The sequence below is a fragment of the Nestor notabilis genome, unplaced genomic scaffold (genome assembly GCF_000696875.1).
Source record: "Nestor notabilis isolate BGI_N333 unplaced genomic scaffold, ASM69687v1 scaffold521, whole genome shotgun sequence".
NCBI lineage: Eukaryota > Metazoa > Chordata > Aves > Psittaciformes > Psittacidae > Nestor > Nestor notabilis.
In genome coordinates this window covers 15,826-43,344 of record NW_009914907.1, presented here as the reverse complement: position 1 = coordinate 43,344, position 27,519 = coordinate 15,826, and the positions used below count along the sequence as shown (strand labels likewise).

Below are 27,519 nucleotides of genomic sequence, written 5' to 3'. Positions count from 1 at the left end.
GCAACTTGGGGCAGACAACTAGACTAAATAGCACTCTTAGTTTAAGTTCTTCCTTTGTCATCAGTATAAACATCTACAAATAAATGGCTTCAGGAACAGAATGAGTTAATCTGCAATAATTTTACAAGTAAGTTACAATATAGTTAACCATATAATTTATGGCATATAAAATTCTATGTTACACCCCAAAAAGTGGTATCCTGGAACATGCTCATGGTTATATTAATTCCATGTCAATCATTTACTATAAAAATCAATCTTTCATATAAAAGAGGAGCTCAATTGGAGTCCAAAACATTAAAAGTATTTATTAACAGTAGATAAACGCAAAGTTCTATAAATTTCCATTAAGTTCCTATAATATTTCAGATTGAAAAGTATGAGGAATTTCCCACCTGTAGACAGGATGGTTTATTCATCAAGTAAGTAAATGACAATTTTATAATTGAAACGCACATTCTTAATTTATTTAGTTATACGTTTAGAAATTCATGAGTATTTAAGGTCACAGTTTGAGACTTGCAGCTCCCAAGTTCAATTACGCACTCTGCCACTGGCTACTTGCAAAGCTAGAGTGACATAGAGACAAGTCCTCGCTAATTTCAGTGAATCTTCAAAGCATACTGAATTTAATATGGCTAATTCGCACATTGTCCATGGACATTAAAACATAATACTGAAACTTTCCTAAGCTTCATAAATCATCACAACAGTAGAATTATTCTTTAAATTTAGTTCAGCTACCTTAAATCTGAGGGATACCTTAGTAACTAAGAAGTCAACCAGTGAACATGTTTCCAAGCATCATTTAAAAACACTGAAATTTAGGAAATTAGAGCACTATGCAAGTTTCAAATACATTTCACCTTAAAAAAGTATTTGTACTTACCTTTCGTATGGGGTTTTCTTCATCCCACTGTCCTTAATATAATCCACTAGTTGCTTCTGTGTTCTTCCACTGTGAACCCACAAAAGTACAAACATTATGAAACACACTGGATGAGAATGACAGACGGAATGACTTTAGAATATTTTTTCTTTTTGATCTCATTTTCTAAGATATAAGGAATTCAGCTTTAATAAACCTGTTAGGTTTCTCCCTACCTGTATCTGAATGATGACCCTCTGGTGAATAACACTGCTTTAGCCTTTGGCTTTGGCTGATCAAAGAGCCTAAAGAACGTGTGATATTCAACACAGATTTTCCAGAAGTTTTTACACTCATCCCTACTTCCCAAAAGAAACTCCAGCGTATCTTGATATGGGCCCTGGGAACAAACCACAGAAGTAGCACACAAAATAGTAATGGATGAGAAACGGAAAAGTACAAACAGGTACAAACAAAAGGCTCAACCCCAGTGAGATGTGCCAAGTCATTTCTCATATGCCTTAAAGCAATGGAAGTGAACCTGAATGCAGTTTAAATCATTTAGCAGCTTTCAGAAATATCTGTTTACCTTGAAACTTGACTTTAAAATGCATTTGACTTTAGAAACATGCTCTATATAATCCATCTTAAGAAATACGGATCATAAGGTTAGTAGTTTGAAACAAATGACAATATTTAAATGAAATAGTAGCTATTTAAAAATACTTCTTCCTTAGAAGTGCTGATGCTTGTCTAACTTCCCGAGATTCAGGTGAGACCAGAAAACACTGCGTATGTCAGAGTAAAGTTATCAAGTGAAATTTCTGAGGGTCTCTTTGTGAGACACATTACACAAGCAGACAGCGCGTCCTGCTTCAGGTTACGTTGATATACACATAACTATATGATGTCCAACCCACCCCCTGATTTTAATACAACCCTATGTTCAACGTACCAATCTACTATAAATCTGCCAAGCATGAAAAATAACACTTCTGCTATACAGACACATAGAAAAGATAAGGCTGTAGCAAAAGTAATCACCCAGTCCTTAAAATTAAGCTCCAAGAATATAATCTCAGCCACCTATTCTTTCCTGAGGTGTATCCGGTTATTCTTTAGAATCAATCTTTACCAGATTTTTCATTTAAGCCGCATGTTTGCAACAAGTTCCTGGAGGAAACAGTCATACAAAGCAATCATCATTTGTATCATCAGTGTAGTGTAGTATTCTTTTAAGGAGCTATAGCAAAAGCACTTCCTAACACACTATTACCTGAACAACAGAGATTTACTATTTCAATGCTTAAGTTACCTTAGTTCATTTTGACAGTAATGAATCGGAGAGTTGAGCATCAACCTCCATTTATATCCAAGGAAAATACTAAATGTCACTTTTTCAGAGTAAAAGGACTGAGACAGGATGCACCTAATACTTGCTTTCAATTTTATTTTCTATCTTACATTTACACATTTATGCCTACATCAAGGATAAGCTTAGGCTGACACACACACAAAAAAAAAAAATCTAAGAGGAGAGACATGGGTTGAAAAAGGAAAGATTTTTACTTGAGAACTGAAGCCATGCCTCCCCCACTGAAGTTGTTTTATAGAATTACAAACTCTAGAGTTTTTCATAATAAAATTAAGTGTATGTATTTTTTAACACTGAGAAGCCTACTATTCCAGTAAAACTTACACAGACCTCTGGGTGGAGTTTAACAAGGAATCTTTTCCTCTTGAAGCTTAGTTTACGGACCTTTGACCAGTTGAAGGTATTGATTTTCGTATTTCCCTGAATTAAAATGGTAATAGTTAAAAGTTGGCAAAAGTTTCTAAGACCAGCAAACAAAATTTCTGGGTTTCTGTTCTGTGGGTATATATATACATGTGCATGTGGACACACACCACCCCCCCAACCTATTCTGGTGGATTTTTATTTCTAGTGACAATATTCCCTTGAACAATTTTATCTTTCAGTACAAGGATAGCTACAAGTGTGTGATGTCTGTGATCTCTGTGCAGACACTTAGAAAATCAAATGAAAACCTAGAAAACTGGATGGGAAAGGGACGTTTCAACCCCATCGACATTCAGGGTATTTTATGGTACAAGCAAGATGGTTTCATTTATGGAATCATAGAATAGAATCATAGAATAGTTAAGGTTGGAAAGGACCTTAAGATCATCTAGTTCCAACCTCCCTGCCATGGGCAGGGACACCTTGCACTAAACCATGTCACCCAAGGCTTTGTCCAAGCTGGCCTTGCACACTGCCAGGGATGGAGCATTCACAACTTCCTTGGGCAACCCATTCCAGTTCCTCACCACCCTCACTGTAAAGAACTTCTTCCTAATATCTGATCTAAACTTCCCCCGTTTAAGTTTGAAGCCATTACCCATTGTCCTACCATTACAGTCCCTAATGAAGAGTCCCTTTATTTCACATGCTTTCCTTTTCCTCTGGACAGAATTCTAGACACCCTCCTCCAAGCTGATTTTCATAATTCAGCAGAACAATACACAGACGAGTACTTGCCAGATGCACAAGGAATCCTGCCAAGCTCTCTCACTCACAAGCCTCCTTATCTGGCTAAAACTAGACTCTGCCTTCACACTGCTGCCCTACATCAGATGTCCCTTCCCTGTACCACTGACTCCCAAAACCTCAGAGAAGGACCCTGTCAGCACTCATCACCGCAGCAATTCTCCCGTCATCCTCTACAAGGAAAGGGAGAGGAAAAATGGGAGTTCAAGAGAAAGACCCAAATGAGCTGAAATGATGGAAAACTCAGGGCTGAGATGCCACTGAGGAGGACTGAGAACTGCAGGACTGCAGTGGTTGATGCATCTCCAAAGAGAAGCTGACCCACAGTAACAGGAGAACACATAAGACACAAAATAAATGCAGAATGAGTGTCCAAATGGAAATACTTTAGTAGGTAAGCTGTCTGTGCGTTCTGGAGGAGGAAAATAATATGATTACATTCATAAACAGAATGCTGATCACTGAGTCGCTTATTTAATACAACAAAGGTAGTAATTCTAATTGGTCTGATCACTTCAGTGAAACAGCACTGCTATACATTAAGAGCAATACTACCCCAGCAAAAACACACTGTAACATTTAAAAAAGGGAAATTGTACCAAAATTCCGGAATTAGACACCTGCTCAAGGGCTGTACCAAAAAAATTGATTATTTTTATTGAACACACATGTAACTTCCAAACAGGCAACAAAAACCCTTCTATTTTGCTGTTACTGTTGGGTTTTATACTGCTCTCTCTGCATCAACAAGAACAAACTGCACCAAACAATATTTGAGGGGCTTAACTGACACTCCCTTGACCATAAAAATGCACTAAATTTTAAACAATTAGACACACCTGAAGTTATAATGCGAAATTTACTCCTAAGAGGTGCTAACAGAAAGGCTGACACACGCTCAGCCTGCCCTTCCCACCTTACCTGGAACACCAATACACCCATATGTGAGACAGCTAGGTTAATTTTGGTGCCCTCACGGTCAGATGCAAGGTGGAATCTGATACCATACATCTCCAGTTTCCGAGCAATTTCAAGCACTTTAGCAGGAGTTTGACCCCTGTAACGAGGAATAAGAATAAATACAGTTTTAAGAACAATCTGATTCTACAATATTGCCAACATTGCTAATATACTTAACTCTCACACCAAATAAGAATTCTCTCTCTCACCAAGTTCGTCTGTTTCACTCCAAGTTAAGCATTACACCAACATTTTTGTAATAGGAACAATATGCAACAGTAGATGACCAACCTAAAATGCATCCCACAGACAGAGGCACTGAAACAACTAACTAGTCCAGAGCTTTTTCAGTTTAAAAGCAATAAAGTTGAACAAACCTGAATTCATTCCACAATGCTCCTTCTTCTGCTTGCTTGTATACACATTAATATTGACCAGATAAAAGTGAGAGATGTCAGAGCTGCACAGTCAGCACAATGGGAACAAAGCAAATACTGCAACAGAATGACCCTTTTCAGGCAGGGATTCGGGACTGCATCAGAATTATTACGCTAGTAGTATCGGGTGCAATGCATTCCCGCAGTCTTTGGCCATGTAATTTCCTCCTTGCCAAGGAATCCAGAAAATGATTTTAAAAATGAAATCATCTGCTGTTAAAATGACTTTGAAAACAGGAGGAAGATATACACAGGGAGCACCTCCTTTCTAAGCGTGCACGAAGTCCAAGCAAATCAATATAGTGACTGTTACAGACTGGCTCATACCAGTCACAGATTCAGCCTTCATTTACTTCTCCACAAGTCTACTGAAATCAAGTAACTGACATTTTGTTCTCCTGCACGACAAAACAGCTTCTTCCACCACCCCTCCACACCCTTTTTTTTTTTTTTCCCACAAGGTGGAGTTTACTGAATTATAGTGCATTTCTCAGCTGGCGCTCAGGAACAGGAGGGGTGGCCATGGACAATGAATTGGAGCTACTCAGCAGAGCCTGCGCACAGGAGAGAGCCCACGTAAATACAGTCCAGTTGAGCTAGCAACGGCAGGAGACCCTTCTCCTTTGCTAACTCCACGGAAACACAAGCAGCACAGGACCTGACAGGACACTAGGACTGGTGACACTGCTTCAGCCACAGTTGTATAAAGTGATCCCTGCATCCCCACTGAAAATTATTAGAAATAATAAATATCACGTTTCTTCCATGAGCCACCTACGCTAGTGCATTGATTGAACTGTTCCTGCAATATGCAAGTGCACTAGCATGTAAGGTACAAGGAAGACACAGGGAATAAAAATTATTACCCTATTTACAACCAATTAGTACTGAAACCAGATTAGATCCTGCAGAAAGACAAAGTTTAAAAATCCTGCTTTCCACGAAATGTCCTTCCTTCCATAAATCTGTGTGTCACTTCATTAGAATAGATGAAAAACTATTTGTAGTATGATCTATTTTCATGCCTTATGTAGTGCCAAGCATAACATCAGTACTAAATACATTTTCCTGCTACACTGACTTGCTTTCCTAGGCATGCTCCTTAAAAATACCTCCCTTTTACTTACCTATAGTCATGTTTCAGACTAAACAACCTTTTTGCTCTATATAGATTTCTTTTAAATATAAATTGAGAATATTAAAGTGAATTATTATTATATTTGAATTTGTCAGAAGCAGGGATGATGACAACACATTCACCGCACGTAGGAATGCAATTACAAAACTTATGTAGTATGCTAACACTTTAAAAATGGGAGCTGTTAGCAGAAACAACGCTTCTTTGATTCTTAGTAAAATGCTCTTCAGACTAAAACTCATACATACACAAAAATTGACTGAGAAAGTATGCCTGAATGGACATACACTTCATGACAGGATTTCAACAGTTTTCTATTGCCTTATTCATTCTGGAGGGGGAAATAATACTCTAAAATACTACAACAGGAAATCCAAAATTTATTTTGCCAACTGCAGAAAGCAGGGATTCAGTGAAGTTCCTACCTTTACAAGTTCAGCCCATATGCCAACCTATCCAAACGTCAGTATTATATGACCATGTATGCGTAAAGGGACTGGAAAGAACAAACACAGAGGAACAAAAATCTGATTTTAAATGGAAAAAGAACTGCCGAACTGCACAGAGAGTCTTGTAGCTGCATTTCTACCAGTGTTACCACCACATGTATTGGTTATGTTGAAGAGCTTAAACTGGTAAAGCAGATTTCACCTCCCCTTACTGAAATGGGTAAGGCTGGAATAAGTGCTTTTATACTGGCTTTAAGTGTTACTAATATTTCTTCCATAGATTCCTTACCTGAAGCAAAAAAGCACAAATACCATAGTTCCTGTTTATTAAGCATTTATGAGACAAAAAAAGGTAGATGATAGATACTAATTTTGGCCACAGCTTCTTAGAGTTACACTCTAAGAGCACTGTATGTAACTTCCACCCATCTGCTGCAATTCTTCTGAAAAGAGTGACATTAAGAATGAAAGTGGTGCTTTGTCCTTTTAAATAGGGTGCTGCTGATGCTAAAGTTGCTGAAGGCTAGGAAAGGAAAGGAAACAAAAGTTAGGATAACATGGCAACTAGAAAATTGGAGCCATATAGTACTAAAAGATCTTCATAAACAGTCAAGTATAAGAGACGCAGAACTACTGATGGTTATTTTATGTTCCATTAGATATGAGCCAAAGCACAGCACATCTCAAAGAATTAAAAAATCAACCCAGATTTTAAGAGTGTTTTTAAGCATTCAACTGGCCTGTACCTACCGAAGAAGGAAGAGCCTTGAGTGGGGAAAGGTGGTAGCAATGTTGGGCACTCACCCTGCACCACAAACAGTTACAAAGGAGAAACGGTTTCAGAGCAATTACCCTCAGATGTTTCCTGCAGACTAAGCTGCACAGACCAGCCTGAAAACAGTCTGGTCTAATTTTGTTCATCCATTAAGCAGATAAGTCTACTTAATCTTCCCCAGGTCAACGGACAACAAACTATCAATTACAAGTGTTTTCCAGTAAAAACTGCTGTCAATGCAATGTTTTAGTTTAAAGGTTCCTTACATACATCCATTTAGACAAATAGACTGCTACAACAGTCACACGTGGCAACGGATTCAAAATAAATGCTGTTAAATGTTAAGTGATTTATACAACATTTAAAAACAGTGATTTATAGAGAAGTTTAAAGATAAAGTGTCAAACGCTGCATGTGTAGAAATTGTTCAGACTACACAGCAATCTGAAGTTACTGTTTTCCTAATTTACAAACAATTCAACAATTTAAATCAAGGACAGCTAGGCTAACAAGCTGTGACAGGACATAACGGGTAACAGTAAAGGTAAATATAGATCTATCAAGCCTTCAATTTCTTTCCTGATTTATCTATGTACACACAAACAAAAACCCCACAGCCATCTGAATCCAAGCAAATCATGTTATGTTTAATTCTAGAATACACTCCCCCTGAAGCAAGTATTCTACTTGCACTACTTGGAGGAAGGCAGTAAACATCGCATTTTAAGTGACCGGGGTGCCAGGATTTAACTGCACTGCCACCAACATACCATCTTCAAAATATAAACTACTTTTTCTTTTTTTGCTTTTATAAACTAAAAAAATAAAATAAGTAACGTTAATTCAGACTTCTGCTGAAGCAACCAGGTAATGTGCTATACCAAAACTACAACTCACCCTGTTTATTGTTACTACATTTGCAAATTTAAATACAAACCTCATATTTCAGTATTTGTGGAATTAAAAGAAAGTATTTGTAAAAGTGAAAGAAATAAAAAAGGTATATTTAACAGAAAATGAGGTTTCAATTCCTATCTTTACGAATAAACATTTCCAATGTATTTTATCTTATTTTGATACAGAATGGATTGGATACACACACTCTTATTTCTCTAATTTTATTTCTAGTTTTATTTCTAGTTTGATTCAGGTTTATGTGTTCTTCTACCATTTCTAATGGTAGCTACAATGAAGCAATAAAAAGAATAAAGATTAAAATCAAACCACAACTTTCTAATGTGAAAAGACACTCCATAGCATCATCCAAAGGGACTGAACACCCTCTGCAAAGCCATACACATCCTCCTGCTCCCCCAACTCACGTACAGCACTGGAAGGCTCCTGCTGCAACTCTAGCCCAAGAAAGTCAATTGAAGCTCCCGGCTTGATACAACACAGAAACCCCCTGTACACCGGTATATGAGCAAGCGTGTTCAAGGCAAAGCAAGGGCTGCTGAGGAAGAAAACTGAGGCAGAAATAAGATGATGCACTTGTGATATGGAGATGAGCCATCCTACCAGAAATGTTTTTTTTATTCCTGGAGGCTCTGTTTATATGAGAAGTCTCTGGCAAAAGCAATCACCAGTGGAAGAAAATACCAGTCTTCTAAAGCTATGTGGGGAAATAACGACAACTGAAGGAAATAAAAATGAAAATAAAAAAATAGAAATATGATGCACAGGGGTAATAAGAGAAGCCTTTTGTCTGTTTAACTGCACTGCCCATCACCACGGAGACAAATGCCAAAGGTCCATGCTCCTGCTTGCTCCTTGTAACAGAAACAAGGAAAAAAAATGTGTCTACGCTCTGAGAGAACACGGGACCTTCACAACTACTAAAAATGGAAAAGGGTGGCCAATACTCCCTGGGCAAGGGAAGCAAGAGGAGACGTGTAAGGAAGTCACAACTATTTTTAGGACTGCAGTGCTTCCAAAATTACATCTAACAAAAATTTTTCCAAAGGCACAGGGCAATCTGAAACATGAGTTCCACACACTCCGGTATCGCCAATGTTCTGTTGTAACTGTTTCCAACCACATGCCTCAGCTTTTAATCTTAACATGGTTTGAATGTACACTTCCAAAACATTGCTTTAAAATAAGATTTGCAATCATTTTAATAACATGGCTGTGCTAGATGCAATTCTCATTAACCTAATGAAAAGCACACTTATAAAACATGGATCTTTTTGTATTAACCTTCCACTGACTTTTTCCTGACAGGCAAGAATACAACCTTTCCTTACTGTAAAGAATGATTAGAAGTAACTTGCCTGAAAAAAAAAAAGCTTGACCCTAATTAGTAGAATTACCAGTCCCTGACTAACTCAGGAGACAGTCACGACCTTTCTATCAAGAAAAGGAAGCCAAGAAAATTCCCCGCAAGCAGAAGCAACTCAATCAGATCCAGGCACGTGACTAACAAAGGGCTGTTCTGTGAATGCTTTGGATGTAACTTATCCCAGAACTACAAAAATCACATTTCTTCTCAAATCTTAAAGCAATCAGCCCGTACTGCATGATGTTGTCTAAACCTTTCATGAAGCCATTTGTAGCTTTAGACACCACCATAGTGGTGGAATTTCTATGAAATTATTGGTTTTCTTCCTCAAGCTACTGCCTCCTAAGGTGAAGAATCGCAGCATACATTTTATTTTACTTCAAAATCACTTCAAAACAACAATTCGTTTGTTCCTTCACTGTTTCCACATGCACCTCAAAGGTTCAAAAACAGGAAAAAAAGTAACACCTGATTTCATTGAGAATTGAAATTGAAATTCCATTAGTACTGGTAATTCAGTACAACTGAAAATGAGTGATCATAAAAAGAAGTTAATTATTGAAATTCTTAGGAACTGATTTTCTAATTATACAGTATGTTTCTTAGCCTTGAACACAGATGCTGCCCTGAATAACCTCCTCCTTCTGTCTTAAAGGAAAGTCAGTCAGCAACAATCCCAGAGCAAAAGGAAAATTTAGACATCTAATATAGTATTTGGATTAAAATACACAACCATGCATAAGAAACTGTGCAGGTGGATATTCTCAACTAATAAAAGCAATTCAAATTGCTAAATCCTAATATGGAAGGTCTCAAAAACTACACAGTAAGATCTATTGGGTGAAATCAAAACTCTGTTACCATTTTATGAAGCGCTTTATCTTGATTTAACCTGCTGCCTCCAAGAACTGCAAAATCAGTGTTAGGGCCATTATGGTTGGGAACAATCTGGAATTTCTCAGCAGTATTAACATTGCGTGCTTAAAAGCTGTGGCAAATATAGAATGCAAACCCTGATCTTCCAAGTAGTATTTTGGTCACGACAGAGCCTCCCTGTAGGTTGACTACCCTTTCACAATCACCATGTCGACTTGTCAGTCTCACCATGGTGCCTGGCAAGATTACAGAGCAGATCCTCGGGGAAGCTATGATAAGGCACATGGACAACAAGGGACTGATTGATGACATCCAATAGGGCTTCACTAAAGGCAAATCACGATGACAAATCTGGTGGCCTTCTATGAAGGGGCCATGGCACTGGTGGATAAGGGAATAGTGACTGACACTGGACTTGTGCAAGGCATTGACACTGTCCCTCGTGACATCCTTGTCACTAAATCAGAGAGGCATGAACTTGACAGATGGACCACACGGTCGATAAGGAATTGGCTGAATGGTCACACTCGAAGAGTTGTGCTCAATGGTTCCATGTCCAAGCAGAGATCAGTGAGAAGTGGTGTTCCTCAGGGGTTGGTATTAGGACGGGTACTGTTCAACATCTTTGCTGGCGACAGGGACAGTGGGATTAAATGCGCCCTCAGCAAGTTTGCCAACAATAGCAAGCTGTGTGGTGTGGTTGACACACTGGAGGGCAGAGATGCCATCCAGAGGGACCTGTACAGGCTGGAGAGATGGGCCCATTTGAACCTCAAGCAGTTCAACAAGGTCAAGCGCAAGGTCCTGTACCTGGGTCAGGGCAATCCCAAGCACGAATACAGGATGGGCAGAGACTAGATTGAGAGCAGCCCTGACGAGAAGGACTTGGGGGTGTTGGTCGTTGAGAAGCTCAACATGACCTGTCAGTGTGTGCTTGCAGCCCAGAAACCAACTGTGTCCTGGGCTACATCAAAAGGAACATGACCAGCAGGTTGAGGGAGGGAATTCTGCCACCCTACTCTGCTCTTATGAGACCCCCGCCTGCAGTCTTGCATTCAGCTCTGAGGCCCCAAAACAAGAAGGACGTGAGCTGCTCAAGTGAGTCCAGAGGAGGCCACAAAGATGCTCTGAGGGCTGGAGCACCTCTGCTACAGAGACAGGTTGAGAGAGCTGGGCTTGTTCAGCCTGGAGAAGAGAAGGCTCCAGGAAGACCTTAGAGCAGCTTCCAGTGCCTAAAGGGGCTGACAAGAAATCTGGAGAGGGACTTTTAACAAGTGCCTGTAGTGACAGGACAAGGGGGAATGGCTTTGAGCTGACAGAGGGGAGATTTAGATTAGATATGAGGGAAAAATTTTTCCCTGTGAAAGTGGAGACACTGGCACAGGTTGCCCAGAGAAGCTGCGGCTGCCTCATCGTGTTCAAGGCCAGGGTGGACACAGGGGCATGGAGCAACCTGTTCTAGGGGAAGGTGTCCCTGCCCATGGCAGGGGGTTGGAATTAGATGAGCTTTGAGGTCCCTTCCAACCCAAACCATTCTATGGTTGTCTATTCTAAATCTTCTTACTTACAAAGATATTTTGCATTGCACACACTGAGTAGATCTTCACATTTTAAGGCCAGCCAGATTAGACTGTGAAACACATGACCTTACTATATATTGAATGTGCATGGTGGAAGAAATGGGCATTTCAAATAATAAACCATTCATTTGTGCAGTTCCTGACTGTGTGTTGGAATTAGTTTTATATTTGTGGCAAACAGTTTCTTTGTCCCTAAGAAACTTTACTTACTTAAAAAATACTCCAGCTGTAAGATAAGATACTGCATAAACTGATAAAAGCTATTTCTCCCCCACTCCCTCCATCCTTTTCCATCTTCGTTATGCTCACGGAATGAGTACAATGCAACCGGTTTTTAATAACTTAGAAAAAAGCAAGGCCTATGCATTTGATGGCAAGCTGAACCTAAACTTTGTAGACTGGACATTCTGAAGAATGATTTTGCTGAAAACGATTCTTACAAGCTCATAATAGCTCTCTGTGGTATGTTCTTAAAGGTACACTGAAAAAATCACGTCAGAAAAATTACTGCCCAACAACTTGGTCATAATTATGTAACTACCATTACATCCAACTTTACTTGCTAGATGTAACTGGTATTTAACTTACACAACCTTAACATCATCCTATTGTGCAGCATACTTGACCTCCACCAAGCCAGGCCACCTGCCTGCCAGCAGCTTATGGTAAGGGTATATACATTAATTCTGACTTACACATGTTTCCTGTGGAACTCCAGAATCTTTCCTTCAATTCTTTCCTGGTTTGGAAAATACTGATTTGTTTTAAGGTGTTCTCGATCCTCTGATTCATCAAAATCTCCTATTTCAGCTATTACAGAAAACAAAAACATGTTAGAATAACAAGAAATAATGGAAAAGGAACAATGACAGAAAATACTTCGTAAGGAATTACAGAGACCCCCAAAAATGGAATGTGTTTTCCTTTAAGTGCTACAAATCTGTGCATCACACTTTGCATCCAGCTTCATTCTACAAAACACTCACATTTATCCCAGGCAGACTTCCTGGGGATTACAGCAGCATTTGAACATTGTTTGAAAATTCAGACTTTTGACTTCTTTACAGTCAAAGATGTGAGACTTGTAGAAGATCCACAAGCTGGTCTAAACATTTCCTCCTTACAGATATCTCATACCAAACCAGCATATTTCAATTTAAGTTTTCTAAATACATGTAAAATAGTTATGAACAAGCCTACTTGGCAGGAGGGCGAATTACATGTCAGAAATTGTACAAAAATAAACACATGGCAAAAGAGAAAGCAGTGTTATGTGTCTGTACATCCCCACAGTGCCTGCATCTTGAATTTTGGTCTCCCCTTCACATATCCATGCCTTTCAGAAATTAACTCTGTGGATCTAGTTTTACAGAAGAAAAAAGAACAACTCAAAAGTGCAAAACAGCTTCCACCTGGTAAGATGTGAAAAGACCAGAAGTCTTTGGCTTGGGAAAGAACAGCATGAGGTAGGCAGAATGTATGGCACATGTATATGAAAACTACAAGTTGAATAAATAGATTTTAAAAAGCTATTTAGACTTTTCTGATAATGAAATAGAAAATCAAATGCAAAAGTTTTAAAAAGACAAAAGGATATATGTTATCTTACAAACATCCCAAAAAACTAAGCTGTGAAGCTCATTAGCATGGAAGGATGCCAGAAACATAAGCAAATTCAAAAGTTAGACAAATACATGGAAGCAAAATTCACCAAAGGCAACTAAACAAAGAGATGCAGAGTCAATCTTCAACTTACAAAGGCCACATGCAAACATTACAGGATGGATGCAGCAAAGGAAGTATTGCAATATGCTTGCTTTGTTTCAGAGGGTTTCCCCATAAAATCTGCTATCAACTACTGTCATAGAAAGGAGACTGGACGATGTGAACTAATCCCATCCAAAGCAGCTGCTCTTTAAGAGAGCACAGCAACATCCTGCTTAAAATCAAGCCAGCATAAGAAACAAGAAAAAAATAAAGATTGAAAGGCACTTCTGTAAAACAGTTTATGTTAAAAAGAAACATATTCTTTCTCACTTCTAATTTTCTAGTAGAGTAGAAGCAACCTAAGCAAGGCCAGACACTGAGATTTGCTCACCAACTCCACACTGCAGTGCTGGAAAATCATGAGCAAGGTTTAATCATGTCACTCACTGATAGCACACAAACAACTTAGATTTGCTCTTCCAATAAAATCACTGTAACTGATATTATTATAATTGTATTCCTATATTACAACACAGAATTAGGTAACTAATAACCATTTAGCAGTGCAGCTTTAGTTTCAAGCCAGCAAGGAAGCATAAAACTCCATTTCTGCAGCTCAGGTTACAGATTTGTAAACACTATCATTTGGCAGCTGCTTTGGCTGATTTGGTGTCTGAACCCATTCAAGTTTTTCAACCTGTTCATCTTAATATGTTTTAGGTGTTTAGGCATGTACAGACTGAGCGAGCAGCAACATGGAGAACTTCCAAATCAATTGCTTCCCATTTCCATTTTCACTCCCAGCAAGGAGGATAGCTGCTGACAATCCTGCTGTTGAACTTGTCCTGGCACATGTCTAGTTTTACTTCAGCCCAGTCTCTATACGCTTATCTCCCCCAGCCACAGGGAAAGTGAGAAACGAAGCCAAGGAAGCACAGAGGCAGATCGGAGCAGCTGTCTGGAAGATAAAGCATGCTAGTGACCCAGTTTGAAGAGCCAGGGAAAACAGTCAACATGCAAGGTGTTTCGTTTTGTACAGTCTCCACAAAGCCAAAGTGATCTTATACATAAGCACCAGCTGTTCCTCGCCACAGCAAGCTCTGATGATAATCCCAGTGTTCAAAATCAACAGGTTTACTACATGTACAGAAGGAATTAACCTTGAGACAGAAAATGCTTCAGGTTACCAAAAAATTCTGTATGCTATTTAACTCAGGTTAGCAATAGCAACATCACCTGATGTTAAACACAGTTGAAATACTCACATTGGAGAAGGTGAGAGACCAGAAGAGCAGCTGTATTGTCACTGCAGGTCAGTCGTTCCTCCGCCAAGTCCCTCTTGATTTGCAACGCAAACAGGTACCTGACAGAGTGTTACAAGTACTGGAGTTACACATACCACCCTGACACATGAAAGAATGATAGAACGACTGAGCGAGGTTTTATTAAACTAGAATCTCCTAATTCTTCTTCTCTCCAAAAACAAGATAACACAGAAGTCTTGCTTGCAAGAACAGTCAGATCAAGCCAAATAACCCATGACTAATCCAGTTCAATTTATCAGCATAAATGAACACGCAGGAACATGGAAGCAGAAGGAGCACTTTTCTTTTAACAAGTTTGATTTTTGAAGTAACAACAGCTGTCATTTTTAGCTGGAAAGAAACTTAACGAACACTTCATGTGATTTTATCTATTAGAAAAAAAGATGGAAGAACATCACTGATTCTATTATTTTGTTAGGAAAAATAATGAGCATTTGTGCTAGCACTCAATTAATTTACTCACTGGTTGTATTTTCCAGGTTTATAATGTTAGCAGTCTATGAAGACAGTAAGAAATGAAATTTCCTTTTCTTACACTCCTGTACTCATTTAACTAAAGTATTTTCCAATTAGTTGTTAAAGAGGAATAGATCTCTGTCCAACAGTTTTGTGTAAGTAATAAGCTGCCTGCAAAACACACAAGGATAGAAGAAAAGCATGGCAGCCTTGAAAGTATGCTGGTAAGACCGATTTTGTAACCTAACCTGATTTTAATATATTTTTACGAATGTATGAAGGAATTCTGCAATACACTTATTATAAAGTGTACATTACATTAACAGCATTACAAAACACCTACATGCTCTAAGCACAGACCAGAATTCCACAAAAAATGCTTCATTAATGGGCAAAAATACAGTTCTTGTTCCCAAAAGCTGTGTTCCTAATGAAATTCCTATAAGAAACAGCAATTAACATAACAAAATTGGGAGCAAATGAAATATTTAGGTATTATTTATTATTACAAGATACAATCGTACCATATCACAGCAGTTATTGTGCATCTTTCCTCTAAAGTAAGTCTGAAGGATAATAAGAAACCTCCATGGATCTCTAAAAGGAATTCCAATTAGAAGTAGTACAACTGGGAGAAGCACTAAATGAGCTCTTTAAACACTAAAATCCTGAGTAATGTCCTTGTTAGAGGCACAGACTTCAACGTATGTTCCCAGATGCTAGCAAGTAGATTAAGGTCTGCTTAATTTACCAAAGAGTTAGCAATCAGCAGAAGTTACTCATGATGAGCACTAGTGAAAAAAGGTGAACCGTAAAGCGTGTTTGCTAGTTGTAGAATACTTGAAGTATGGACTTCAGAAGTTTAAATGATAAATCATTTATTAAAACAGGTACTGATTATTTTATATAGGTCCTGTTTATAGATTTTAGCATTTCCTCTATATCCTGTCTCTTTTGACATGACAGTGTTTGGCAAACCCTGTCCTGGACTGTCTTCTGTTTTCAACAATATTTTTTCTGATAACAGTCATCTGCCAACATGTATCTGATAAAACTGTGACACTAAGTAATGAAAAGTGCTCTTTGGCTCATCTTCAATGTAAGTTCTGTTTAGATACAGATACAGTATCCTTCTGCCCTTACCTTTCTCTTATATTATAAGTAATGCAAATCAACTATCTTTAAAAAATACTTTACCTAGTATATTCTTCTTGCAACTGACCCGGGTCTGGAGGGAAAAACTTTACGGCTAGACGAAGCATTGTAGTCTTTGGTCCTGTAAGAAAAGGTTGTAATTTCACAAAAAACAATCCTTCCTCATAAGCACATGCATATTATGTTTTCCAGCATGCAGAGAAATAAAACACGCATGAAGACCAGCCAGCTTTCAGCTTGCCAGCTAACAATAGCAGGCCTATGGGCTATAGATTGTCCACAGCAATGGAGATGCAGCAGGCAGTTCCTCTGAAAACTACCTATACTACTTCCAAGGCAAGTCTGCAGCCTCAATGCTGTAAAAACAGTTCTGTGGACCATGAAAACTGTAATACCCCAAAGCAACTACCTGACTCCACACAAAAGCATCACAGTGAGAGGTTCCCAGAAGGGGCGGAAGGTGGAGACGCATCCCACAGGCTCTCCCAGCACCAAACACCACCACTAGAGTGGCTGATGAACTGAATCCACAAGTCTGGCTAGACCCAGCTGGCTCCACATGGCTCCCAGCGTGCCCGTTAATACCCATGTCCTCCCATTTTTAACACTGCCCTTGTCAACAGGGAAAAAACTAATTTATCTAAACAGAATGTTACAGTAATGTAACATTTTATAACAAGAAAACCCCACTGCAACTATGCAGAAGAGCAGGCATAAATTTTAGCACATCCCCATGGGTTTAGACTATTTTAGAGCAACATATGTACCATCAGGAAACACACGGACATCAGCCTGTGGTCTAAAGCCAAGTTTCCCCAGTACCACTCTATACCATTGATACGGTATAGATTTATATATACCATTGATATGGTATAAAAAAAGATATGGAAAGAGTAACCAAGAGACATTGCAGACCTGCGGTCCACCAGATCTTTTGACTAACACGTAATTCCTTCCAGCCAGGAGCACTGGAAAAACAAAAAAAGCCTAAATGCATGGAGTATATAAGCAGATGGCATTCTAACAATTGGGTTGAAATAGAGTGGAAGTATTAAATACTCTACTAAGAAAGCCTTCTTTTGTAGGTGGTATGGCTCTTCTGCTTAAAAACAATGTTGGTAGAAGTTAAAACCATGACCTTAAGGTTAAAAAAAAATCTAGCTAGAATTGGTGATATTTCACTTTCTGGCAATCGGTTTGAGGCAGAAGAGTAACTCAGAACTACCTCCCAGTACTAATTTTCAACATTTTTCAATTGAGATTTTGAAAGAGTAGGAATACATCTCACCCCTTCTGGTCTTGTTCCTTCACAAAGCCCTACATAAACAAGCAAACAGCTTAACCCTGTTCTAAAAGGAAAAAAGAAAGTTTGATCTATTCTTTCAACGTCTGAAGAACTAGCATACAGTATTCTTCAATTATATTTAGCCTTTAAAGTGCATCTTGTATTACTTTTTAGAGTCGCATAAAGCAAAGATAGCACTGCTATTGCAATATCCTCCTGGCCAAAGAACAGAAACAAATTTCACAACTAAAGCAAAAACGACTCTGAAGCTGCAGATCCCCACCTCTGCTCTCTTAGCAAAACTGCTCCCAAGCACCCTGAGAGAGTGTTTGAGAATGACATGGGAATACCCACTCCACTGAAATTCCCTGTTTGTCAGCAAGCTCTGAGTATAGTTTTGTTGCAGCCCTTCTGAAAGGTGTATCAGCTCTTAGACAGGATTTCAGTACTGCGGATGCTGCCTCCTCCCATGCAACAGGTGTAGTAAGCCAGAATATTCCTTTTTCTTTCCATCGTAAGACAACACGACTTACAAAAGCTCACAAACAGCAAGTGTTATGTTTCACTTCAACGTAACACCAGCTGACCCAATCTGTGTAGATATTTATCACACAGAAAGAATCCTACCTTCAGTAAGTTTCCATTCCACCCACCACATACTACGTATTAAAAGCATCAGGTTTGCATGCCCGAACAGGAACCACTATCACCCCTACCAAGTACAATTTTCAGGGAAGCATAACCAGTAAATCAAGTAGTAATTGTGAAAGCAACCCATGTAAAGCAGATGCAAATTAAGGAAAACTTCCTTTTTAAAAAGTACTTACGTCGTACTTGTTTAATAATAGGTTTCATAGGCTCCAGCCAAATCTGAAATTAAAGAGAAAAAATTACAAACTGACATTGGTATTTGAATACAGTATGAAAACATCAAAAGGAAATTCAAATCAAGCAGTAATTTATGAGTAGGCATTTCTTCCTCACTGGAGTATGGCAGCAATTCCTTTGCTTTTAAAAAAGTGTACTTATCTATTTGATTTCACATTTATCATGCATCAATAGAAAAACCACTGAGCTGTGCTTAAAGCTCATCTGGACAGAAGAGCCAAGTCAGCAAAAGCACACCAGACCTGCCAAGAAGACAGAAATCATGCCAAAACACACACACAGGAGCCAGGCTACAGAATTACAGAAGGTCTGGAGAACATGACAAGGTCCAACTTTTTTTTTTTCCTTTCTATGCTTTGTCCATCTCTCTTACCTCCCCACTTAAAGATTTTTATTCAATATTAATTTTGCATTTTTTTTCTTTTTCAACAAGCACATTTTTAAAGAAAAACTATTGCTGTTCTTGTAAAAGATGCATCCATAAAACTAATACTGAAGTATTCCAGATGCTCAACTTTTCTTTCTCCCCACCCCTCTAAACAATAAATTGTAACAAGACAATTATGTTTGGTTCTTACTAGTTACTTCTCTGTCTGAGAGAGAGCTGAGGATTTGAAGAACCTGATTAGAGAAATGGAAACTAAACAAGCTTTACTGTATTTCCTTGGTTCAAGACCAGCATGTATTAATGCTATTAGCATTCTTTATGTTCTCAATAACATTTTCTATGTGTAAGTCCTAAAACTAGAAAAAGTAATAGAAAAAACATAAAGACAGTTTTGGGAACATTCTCTAGTTTAGAAGCCATATTGCCCTCTTTGCATGGTACAGGATAAGCAACTAGGAGGCTTGCAGACCGTCAGTATTTATCTAGATCAATTAATTTAAAAGCTTGCAGGTCTGTGTTTGCTGAGGTTTGTATTTATTAGAAAGTGTTTCATAATGACTCTTTAGGGATATTAACGACTCAATTAACTGAAGATAAATATGAACACTACCAAAATCACACACTGTAATGCCATTTTGTAAGTGCTCCACAAGTGACTACACTTTCAGTTGATGTTTCCCCTTTCAGAGGGAAGGAGTTTTTTATTCATGTCCCTGAAAGTGGGAACACCAGCAACTATTTAACTGCTTTATACATTTTCTTGAGGTTTAACAAGAAGCAGAGTCTGATTCCTCCCCTCTGCTTTATTAGTTGTCATTGTTCTGGTGAGTGAAGCGGATTTACAGGAATCAAAGAGATAATCCTACAGGACACGCCAGCAGACTTTGAAACTTTTGACACTCAAACAACCACATTCACCCAATCTTTTTATTATACCAAGTGCATCAGGAACTGTACATACCCAATATGACTGGATGTTCTGGAACTCAATCCCAAAGTAGTCTGATTCAATCAAATTCAGATGCTTGTAAACTTCAGTCAATAAAGCCTGGCCATAACATTTTGACTAAAAAAGTTAAAAAAAACCCCAAACAATTACATTAATATAAGTAAGTTTACAGCAAACTAATAATAAAAAAAAAATAATCATAGCATCTTTAGAAACTGCAGAAAAATATCACAAAGGTTTTTCAAATTATGCTTATCTCTAACATGAAAACATCCAATACACAGGCATGGCCCCATGCTAACCACTTCCACAGAAGGACTCAGTCTGGAAGGGGTTACTGGAGGTCTACATCCAACCTCCTGCTCAAAGCTGGGTCAGCTATGAGACCAGACTAGATCAGCTGCACACTAATTGCAGCTCCTTCCATAAACCAGCATCATTTGTTTGTGTAGCTGGACAGGGTGGCTCTCCCCCAGTTGCAGTGGGCTAAAGCAGGGGCTGCCAAAACCCTGCCACCCCCTCACTTATACCAACACCAGGAACCACTCAGCCCCCTGCAACTTTTACACCAGCAAGACTTGAAACCTGTGCAGATGCTCTGAGCAAGGCCAAGACAGCCAAGGCAGGCTGGCACAGGGCAGTTTGCATCCAACCAGAATTTACCACTGACCTAGAAAGGCCCAGGCAGCCTCAGTGGAAAGCAAGAGCTGCACAGGCAGCCTTCACAGGACCAGGCTGACCGCTGCCAGGGATCACGGGGACCGAGTGGAGGCTGCTCATCACAGCACATTCAAGGCCTTTGCTGATAGAACTAGAACTCAGCTTCTGCAAAAGGAACTGGCAGTGTGCACTTGCAGCCCAGAAAACCAACCGTGTCTGGGGCTGCACCAAAAGGAGTGTGACCAGCAGGTTGAGGAAGGGGATTCTCCCCCTATACTCCACTCTCAGGAGACTTTTTACAAGGGCATGTAGTGTCAGGACAAGGGGGAATGGCTTTAAGATAACAGAGGGGAAATTTAGATTAGGTATTAAGAAGAAATTCTTCCCTATGAAGTGGTGAGACACAGGCACAGGTTGCCCAGAGAAGCTGTGGCTGCCCCATCCCTGGCAGTGTTCAAGGCCAGGTTGGACTGGGCTTGGAGTAATCTGGTCTAGCGGAAGGTGTCCCTGCCCATGGCAGGGGGTTGGAACTAAATGAGCTTCAAGGTCCCTTCCAACTCAAGCTATTCTGTGATTCTGTGAACATATTTGAAAAACCCTAACTTTTTTTTCTACAACAGTGTTCAAGAAAAGCCAAAGTGATAGTATTTATTCTGTTAAGAAACGGGAAGGCTACAGTTCCCTGTAAAGAAACCAGTGGGAACCCAAACACCCTCCTCTCACGCCACGATTTCCATGCAGTCATTTGCTATGAATCCCTGAAGAAACTATGAATCTACTCACTAGCCCTCTTTTCAAAGTTAAGTTACGGGCAAAGACACAAAATCTAGCAGAGTACAGTGGGAGGCAGCATGGTCACTGATAGCCGCATTCTGCCTTGGACCATGCAAGTAATCCTGCATCTGTGGCAAAAGGGTCCAGCATAGCTCCGCCAGGGTTATCCAGCAGAACATGCCTCAGGCATTCATGCCACCGAGGTCTTGTTTACTTTAAAAGTCAGAATGACGGAAGACTCTATGACTTTCCCATAAAAGCAGGCATACAGCTCAGTAGTTGACTCTTTAAATTCAGAACAGTCTTTCAAAAGTATTAGGCAGCATAATAAATTACCAATAGAACTAGAATAAACTAATAAAATGCAAATGAAACAATCTAACAGAAAGAATGGGCCACTTTAGGTTAAAACAAAGAGGGTTTTAAAAAGTAAAAAATAAGGTGAAAGCTGCGGAAATTGTTTCACATTACTGAGATGCATAAAAATTCAAGAGTAATTGCTTCTTACAGGGAAGAGATTAACTGTTGACGTTTTTAGAACTGCGCAATTCAGCTAAATACCTCTGTATCACTTAAAAAAAGAAAAACTTCAGTGAGGAAAAAGCGTGACAGCTATGCAGTACTACAAATCTGACATAGCTTTGGTAGTCACGCTGATGTGAATGGAGCTGTCTGAATCCGACACTATAACCAAGGAGGAAAGCACAGAAACAGGACAGAGAATGATACAAGATTGGCACTTCCTTCTCATTCACGCTTTTGCAAGTCGTGATTGCCTGTAAGGGCAACCATGGGTGTGAAGCATAGATCAGGTGAATTCACCTGGCATAAACAACCATTTGTTTATAAACCTTGGTATCATGCTATATCAGGCCACTGATGCTGAAAACCCCAAACAGAACTGCAAGTCAGGAGAAATTATCCAGTTCTTCATCACTTCAGTGGATACAAAGATGTCTGGTTGGGAGATGACACAATGTGATGAGGAGTGTTCTCTGCTTTCTGGGCAAGTTTTGTGATGTCTAAAATGGCTTTTTTTTTTTTTTTTTGGTAAGACGACAGTTGAATTTTTTTAGGCAAAATCTGTGCTTGTAGAAGAGTCTGTGGATATGGATTTTAGTTTTTAAACGACAACAAAATAAGGAATGATACAGGTAATGGTAAGCTGCATCTTCAGTAAATAACATGCTTGCTCTTCTGTCTACAGGCACGTTCCTCAAGCACATTAGAGACTCCTTGCCACAGGACACACATGCTCCTGGAGAAAGGCACTTTGAAAATTAAATTTTGAACTTTCAAATGAAATACATTTCTTGCTTTGCACTTGTGAATAAACCTTAAAATACTAACAAAAAAAAAAATCCTTCAGTATAGTAGGACTTCTTTTTTTAAGGTACTGTCACTCATACAGTTATTATTATTGTATGCCTACTGTTCACTGGCACAAGAGATTTGTGAAAGGAATACTTTTTAGCCAGTGGTATTTGTGGGGATGCAGTGATACCGTGACCCAGCTCACATACTTCCACCTGCAGAAGATGGGACATACCAGCCTGCCCTAGAAGCTATTGAACAGATGCCCTGTAACCTCAAGTCTCTGACTTCTCATTTGTGAAATAAGCAGTAATTCTGGTTCCAACCACCTTCTGTTAGCACTAATAAATTTGGGTTAATTTGTGAAATTCATCTGGTAACAGACAAGTTTTACAGTGAACTGTGGGCTCTGTTGATTAAGGAAACTGTGTCGTGTTCATGGCTAGTTATACACAGGCATTAATATCAGATAATAATACATGGGTTTCTCCCATGTGCAGCATTTAATCAGAGTTACTTCTGTGGCTCCATCAAGTTCCATGCCTGATGACAGTCCAGCTGTCTTCATTTCTCCCAAGAAGGGAAGCTGTATGTCATACATACCCCTGGCACCTCTCTCCTGCCACTGGAGATGAAGAAATAAGGCAGTTTGAGCTGGGAGCACTTTACAACTGATCGAATTACAAAGGTGTCACCGAAATGTTGGAAGTGAAATATTATTTTGAATGGGCTATCAACAATGATTTTATTTTAAAATTAAAATGGGCTACAAAAGCTTGAGACAGAATACAAACTTTTATTATCATGTCTCAAATGCTGTGGGGAAAAACACTTCTTAGAGCTATTTAGTTACTCAAATTGCTTATTACATTTACAACCATCCTTTCCAAAAAGCTTCATGTTTTGAAGTGGACAAAAATGAAAGTTATATAGTGGGCAGCTCCACATCACTGTTTAATCTGTATGAAAGCAGCACAAAGAAAAATCTTTCAACTAAGTACTTAATTACTGTAATTTTGACATCAGGGCAAGAAGCTGCCTGAATGTGTTTCAGAAAGGTCCTGTTTTCAATACGAATTTCCAACATGGCATACTTCCCATTCCAAACTTCTCAATTACCCTTTATATTCTGCCAAGACAGCAACAGCTGATATTACTGAATTACTTATTTATTCCAGATAAAAAAGAAAGAAACAGGGGAAAAATTAAACAGGCAGCTAACAAAAGCCTTCCCTAGTGACCCAGCTCAATGGCAATTCCCTACTCGCACAGAGGAGGAGTAATGCCTTCAGACCACACTCAGTGCTAAGCCAGCATCAGGCAGGAATTGAAACTAATAGGAACAAACATTTCAAGCTTAAGTTTCTGGAATGAAGGAGGTATCTGTTTTTACTCAGAAAAGTAAACACATTCATTGTTAACAATCTGTAGGACAGAACAGTTGAATGACAGTTATTTTTGTTTATCAACCCAGTTATTTCCCATTTTCCCAAATATCACTACCTACATGGCAGATCCTCTATCTGCCATAGCATTTTAGCTTAGGAAGACAGAAACACGAAGTAGGAATGCATAGCATATGATTTTCAGTAGACCATCATTCGCTATTATCCAAACGAATTCTTCCTCTGTAACTCCCAAACATGTCCACGTATTTTAACTTAAAAACCTAAAAACCCCAGTATTTTCATAATGAGTAGTAATCTCATATTCCAAAATGGACAAACTGCTCTTGCTTAGACTTTTGAAAACCAAAATCCACTTTTGGCAGCAGTTAAGCTGGGGAGGTGGGTAACGTATGTCAATCCAAAACCAATAGTTTGGGAACAAAAGAATTGTAAAGCATAGGATTAAAACAGAAAAACTCTTAGGCAGCCAGAAAAGGCACTTCAGCAAACACCAGCTGAGCTTGGATTTTGAGTTACAGAAATCTGCAGTTGTTGAGAGACTAAATCCTCCAGTAAACAGTGTATCTACGTGAGAGTTAGAAGTTTATATTTGACATCAGCACTGACAAGCAGCCAACACTGAGTGCTCCATGAGCAGCCAAAGAGAAGTGCCAGCAAGGAAAGAAACCAAACTGATTTCAACAAAGACTCCTTCACCATTCACAGGTATTTTCATTTTCCTGTCTTTTGGTGCACTTTAGTGGTCTTCCTAATGAAAAAGTGATTTCTCATCTTTTGGCAAATTAAAAAAAAAAATATATATATATATAACCAGCAACTAACACAGTGTTACACCAGACTTGTTATTTCCTTTCTTAACGAAAAATAAACAAACAACTCAGTGAGTTTATAGCTCTGTTTATCTAGAGCCCTTTTGTAATCTGTTAGATCTCTGTCCAAATGCAGTGTGATGCATAAAAAACGCCTTCAAAACTCCCTATTAATAACTATCAATAATGCCACATATAAACAAAAACTGCATTTATGAATACAGGGTGTACATTTAAACCACATTAGAAAGAAGGAAATAATGTAAGATGGGAAAGGAATCCCATTCATTAACTTTTTGTTTTCACGACCTTAGGGCTCCATATCTAGTTTTTAATCCACAGACTGGAAAAGTAAGTATTGTCTTCCTCTTCAGTACTTTATTTGTTCCTTCAATTTTGATTGGAACAAGTAACTCAGACGAAAACGGCTCCTACCTCCTCACAAAAACGAGTACTGGTAACAACAGACGTATCAAACTCTGGTTTCATGTGCTCAGCCAAATATTGCTTAAACATTATTTCATTTTGCTTATCTGAAGCATTTAATAATAACTTTCAGCTTCAATTATTTCAATTTTTCTTTTACTACTTTGTGAAGAAAACTATTTTAAATACATTTATTTGTTTTATTGACTCATATACTGACAGGTCCCGACTACAGGTTATTTTACTGCATACGCCACCAAAAAGAGTTTGCAGTGCATTTAACAACTTAGAGAGCATTGCACACACATCCTGTGATGTAGGGGGATTTGACATAGAGGATTCAATGAGCACTCTCATTCAAGGTGCTCCACATTGCTTCACACCCCTACAGTCCTTACCTGCCACTTAGTGAAGATGACAATCCTGGTTTCTTCCAGAATTGGGTAAAGAGCTACAGAAGTCAATCTACCACACATGTAAGTTTGTGAAATTTCTTCCATTTTTCTATACTAATCACAGGGACAAACTTTTTTCTGCACCTGAGGGAGCATGGTCCATCTGCCAGCACCGGAGCTTTCCCATTTGCTGCAGCAGCCCTCCTACACTGTGCCAGGTCAGACTGAGCTGTAAGCAACTCGACCCAGTGGAAGGTGTCCCTGCCCGTGGCAGTGGGTTGGAATTAGATGAGTTTTAAGGTTCCTTCTAACCCAAACCAGTCTGTGATTTTGTGAGCCCTGGCTCCTCCCAAGCCCATCACCAGACCTCATTTCCCATGCTGGCAGTCTGCACCGCAACTGTGCCAGCAGGGCAGCCACCAGAAAGCACTGCCATCAGAGCAACATGAACATCCACATCACACCAACCCACAGTTTAGTGGCATTTCTTACTTCATGGTCATAAGGCTGAATTTTGGGAATACACTGCCATCTTGAAAATTATTTTGTAACTTCTTCACAAATTCAGATAGCTTGTTCAGCCCGGAAAAGAGATGGCTCTGGGGAACCCTTAGAGCAGCTTCTAGTGCATAAAGGGTGACTACAGGAAATCTGGAGAGGGACTTTTTGCAAGGGCCTATAGTGACAGGACAAGGGGGAATGGCTTTGAGCTGACACAGGGGAGATTTAGACTAGATTTAGGAAGAAATTCCTCACTATGAGGTGGCGAGGCCCTGGCTCGGGTTGCCCAGAGAAGCTGTGGCTGCCCCATCCCTGGCACTGTTCAAGGTCAGCTTGGATGGGGCTTGGAGCAACCTGGTCTAGGGGAATGTGTCCCTGCCCATGGCAGGGGGTTGAAACTGTATGACCCTTAAGGTCCCTTCCAACCCAAACCATTCTGTGACTTTTATCTTGAAAATACACTACTTTTTTTTTTTTTAATTATTCTGAGTCACAGTATTTCTACATGGCATTGAAATCCCATTTACTCAAATATGGAAGCTGGAAAGCCAAATATAAATTTCTGACCTATTTTAAGTTACATTATTACATGGCATATTGGGCATAATTTTTTTGTTTTAAGAAAAATAATCCCAAGACTCCCCCCTCATATTTGCCAGACAAATTATTCTAGAAATGTAAACCTCTGTCTCATTTAAATATGGTTAGCTTTAAAACTGGTGATCATTTGAAGGCTCAAGCAGTGTTAAAGCACTTCAATGCCAAATGAACTGGCTCTACTCAACAAACATGCTTTTCCAGAGTGGCTAGACTTGCTGGATGCCTGAAAGCAGGAAAACAGTATTTTCTTGACAAGGAAAAAGATCTCCAAGACAGAATGAATTACGTGAACAAGATCAGGAAACGTATACTTAAGTAGACAGCATGCAGAGACAGAAAACGTTCTCAAGTTTCAAAGGTGTTCTTGTACTGAAGTAACTGGAGCACTAGAAATAAAACACATTGTGCTCAGAGACAAACAAAATGGCACCACTGTTAACACAGTGGTCAACCAACATGTGGTCCCCAAGTGCTCTATACACAGCACACAGAAGAGCCACATGTCGAGCAGAAATTCTTGGTCACTTTCATTACTTGGAGAGAAAATCATAAACCCCCAATGCCTC

General features: G+C 39.2%; 1 protein-coding gene across 1 annotated transcript in view; it reads right to left on the bottom strand.

Annotated features, from left to right (window-relative positions):
• FARP2 (FERM, RhoGEF and pleckstrin domain protein 2) overlaps window positions 1–27,519 on the bottom strand; it is a 67,821-nt gene that overhangs the window by 28,639 nt on the left and 11,663 nt on the right. The window contains exons 2-10 of the mRNA XM_010023863.1: window positions 20,078–20,182; window positions 18,668–18,710; window positions 16,598–16,676; window positions 14,885–14,982; window positions 12,608–12,722; window positions 4,338–4,473; window positions 2,568–2,663; window positions 1,105–1,268; window positions 890–958 (exon numbers count right to left, since the gene is read on the bottom strand). Coding sequence (XP_010022165.1) covers window positions 890–958; window positions 1,105–1,268; window positions 2,568–2,663; window positions 4,338–4,473; window positions 12,608–12,722; window positions 14,885–14,982; window positions 16,598–16,676; window positions 18,668–18,710; window positions 20,078–20,182 — 905 coding nt within the window. The remainder of the gene's footprint in view (window positions 1–889; window positions 959–1,104; window positions 1,269–2,567; window positions 2,664–4,337; window positions 4,474–12,607; window positions 12,723–14,884; window positions 14,983–16,597; window positions 16,677–18,667; window positions 18,711–20,077; window positions 20,183–27,519) is intronic.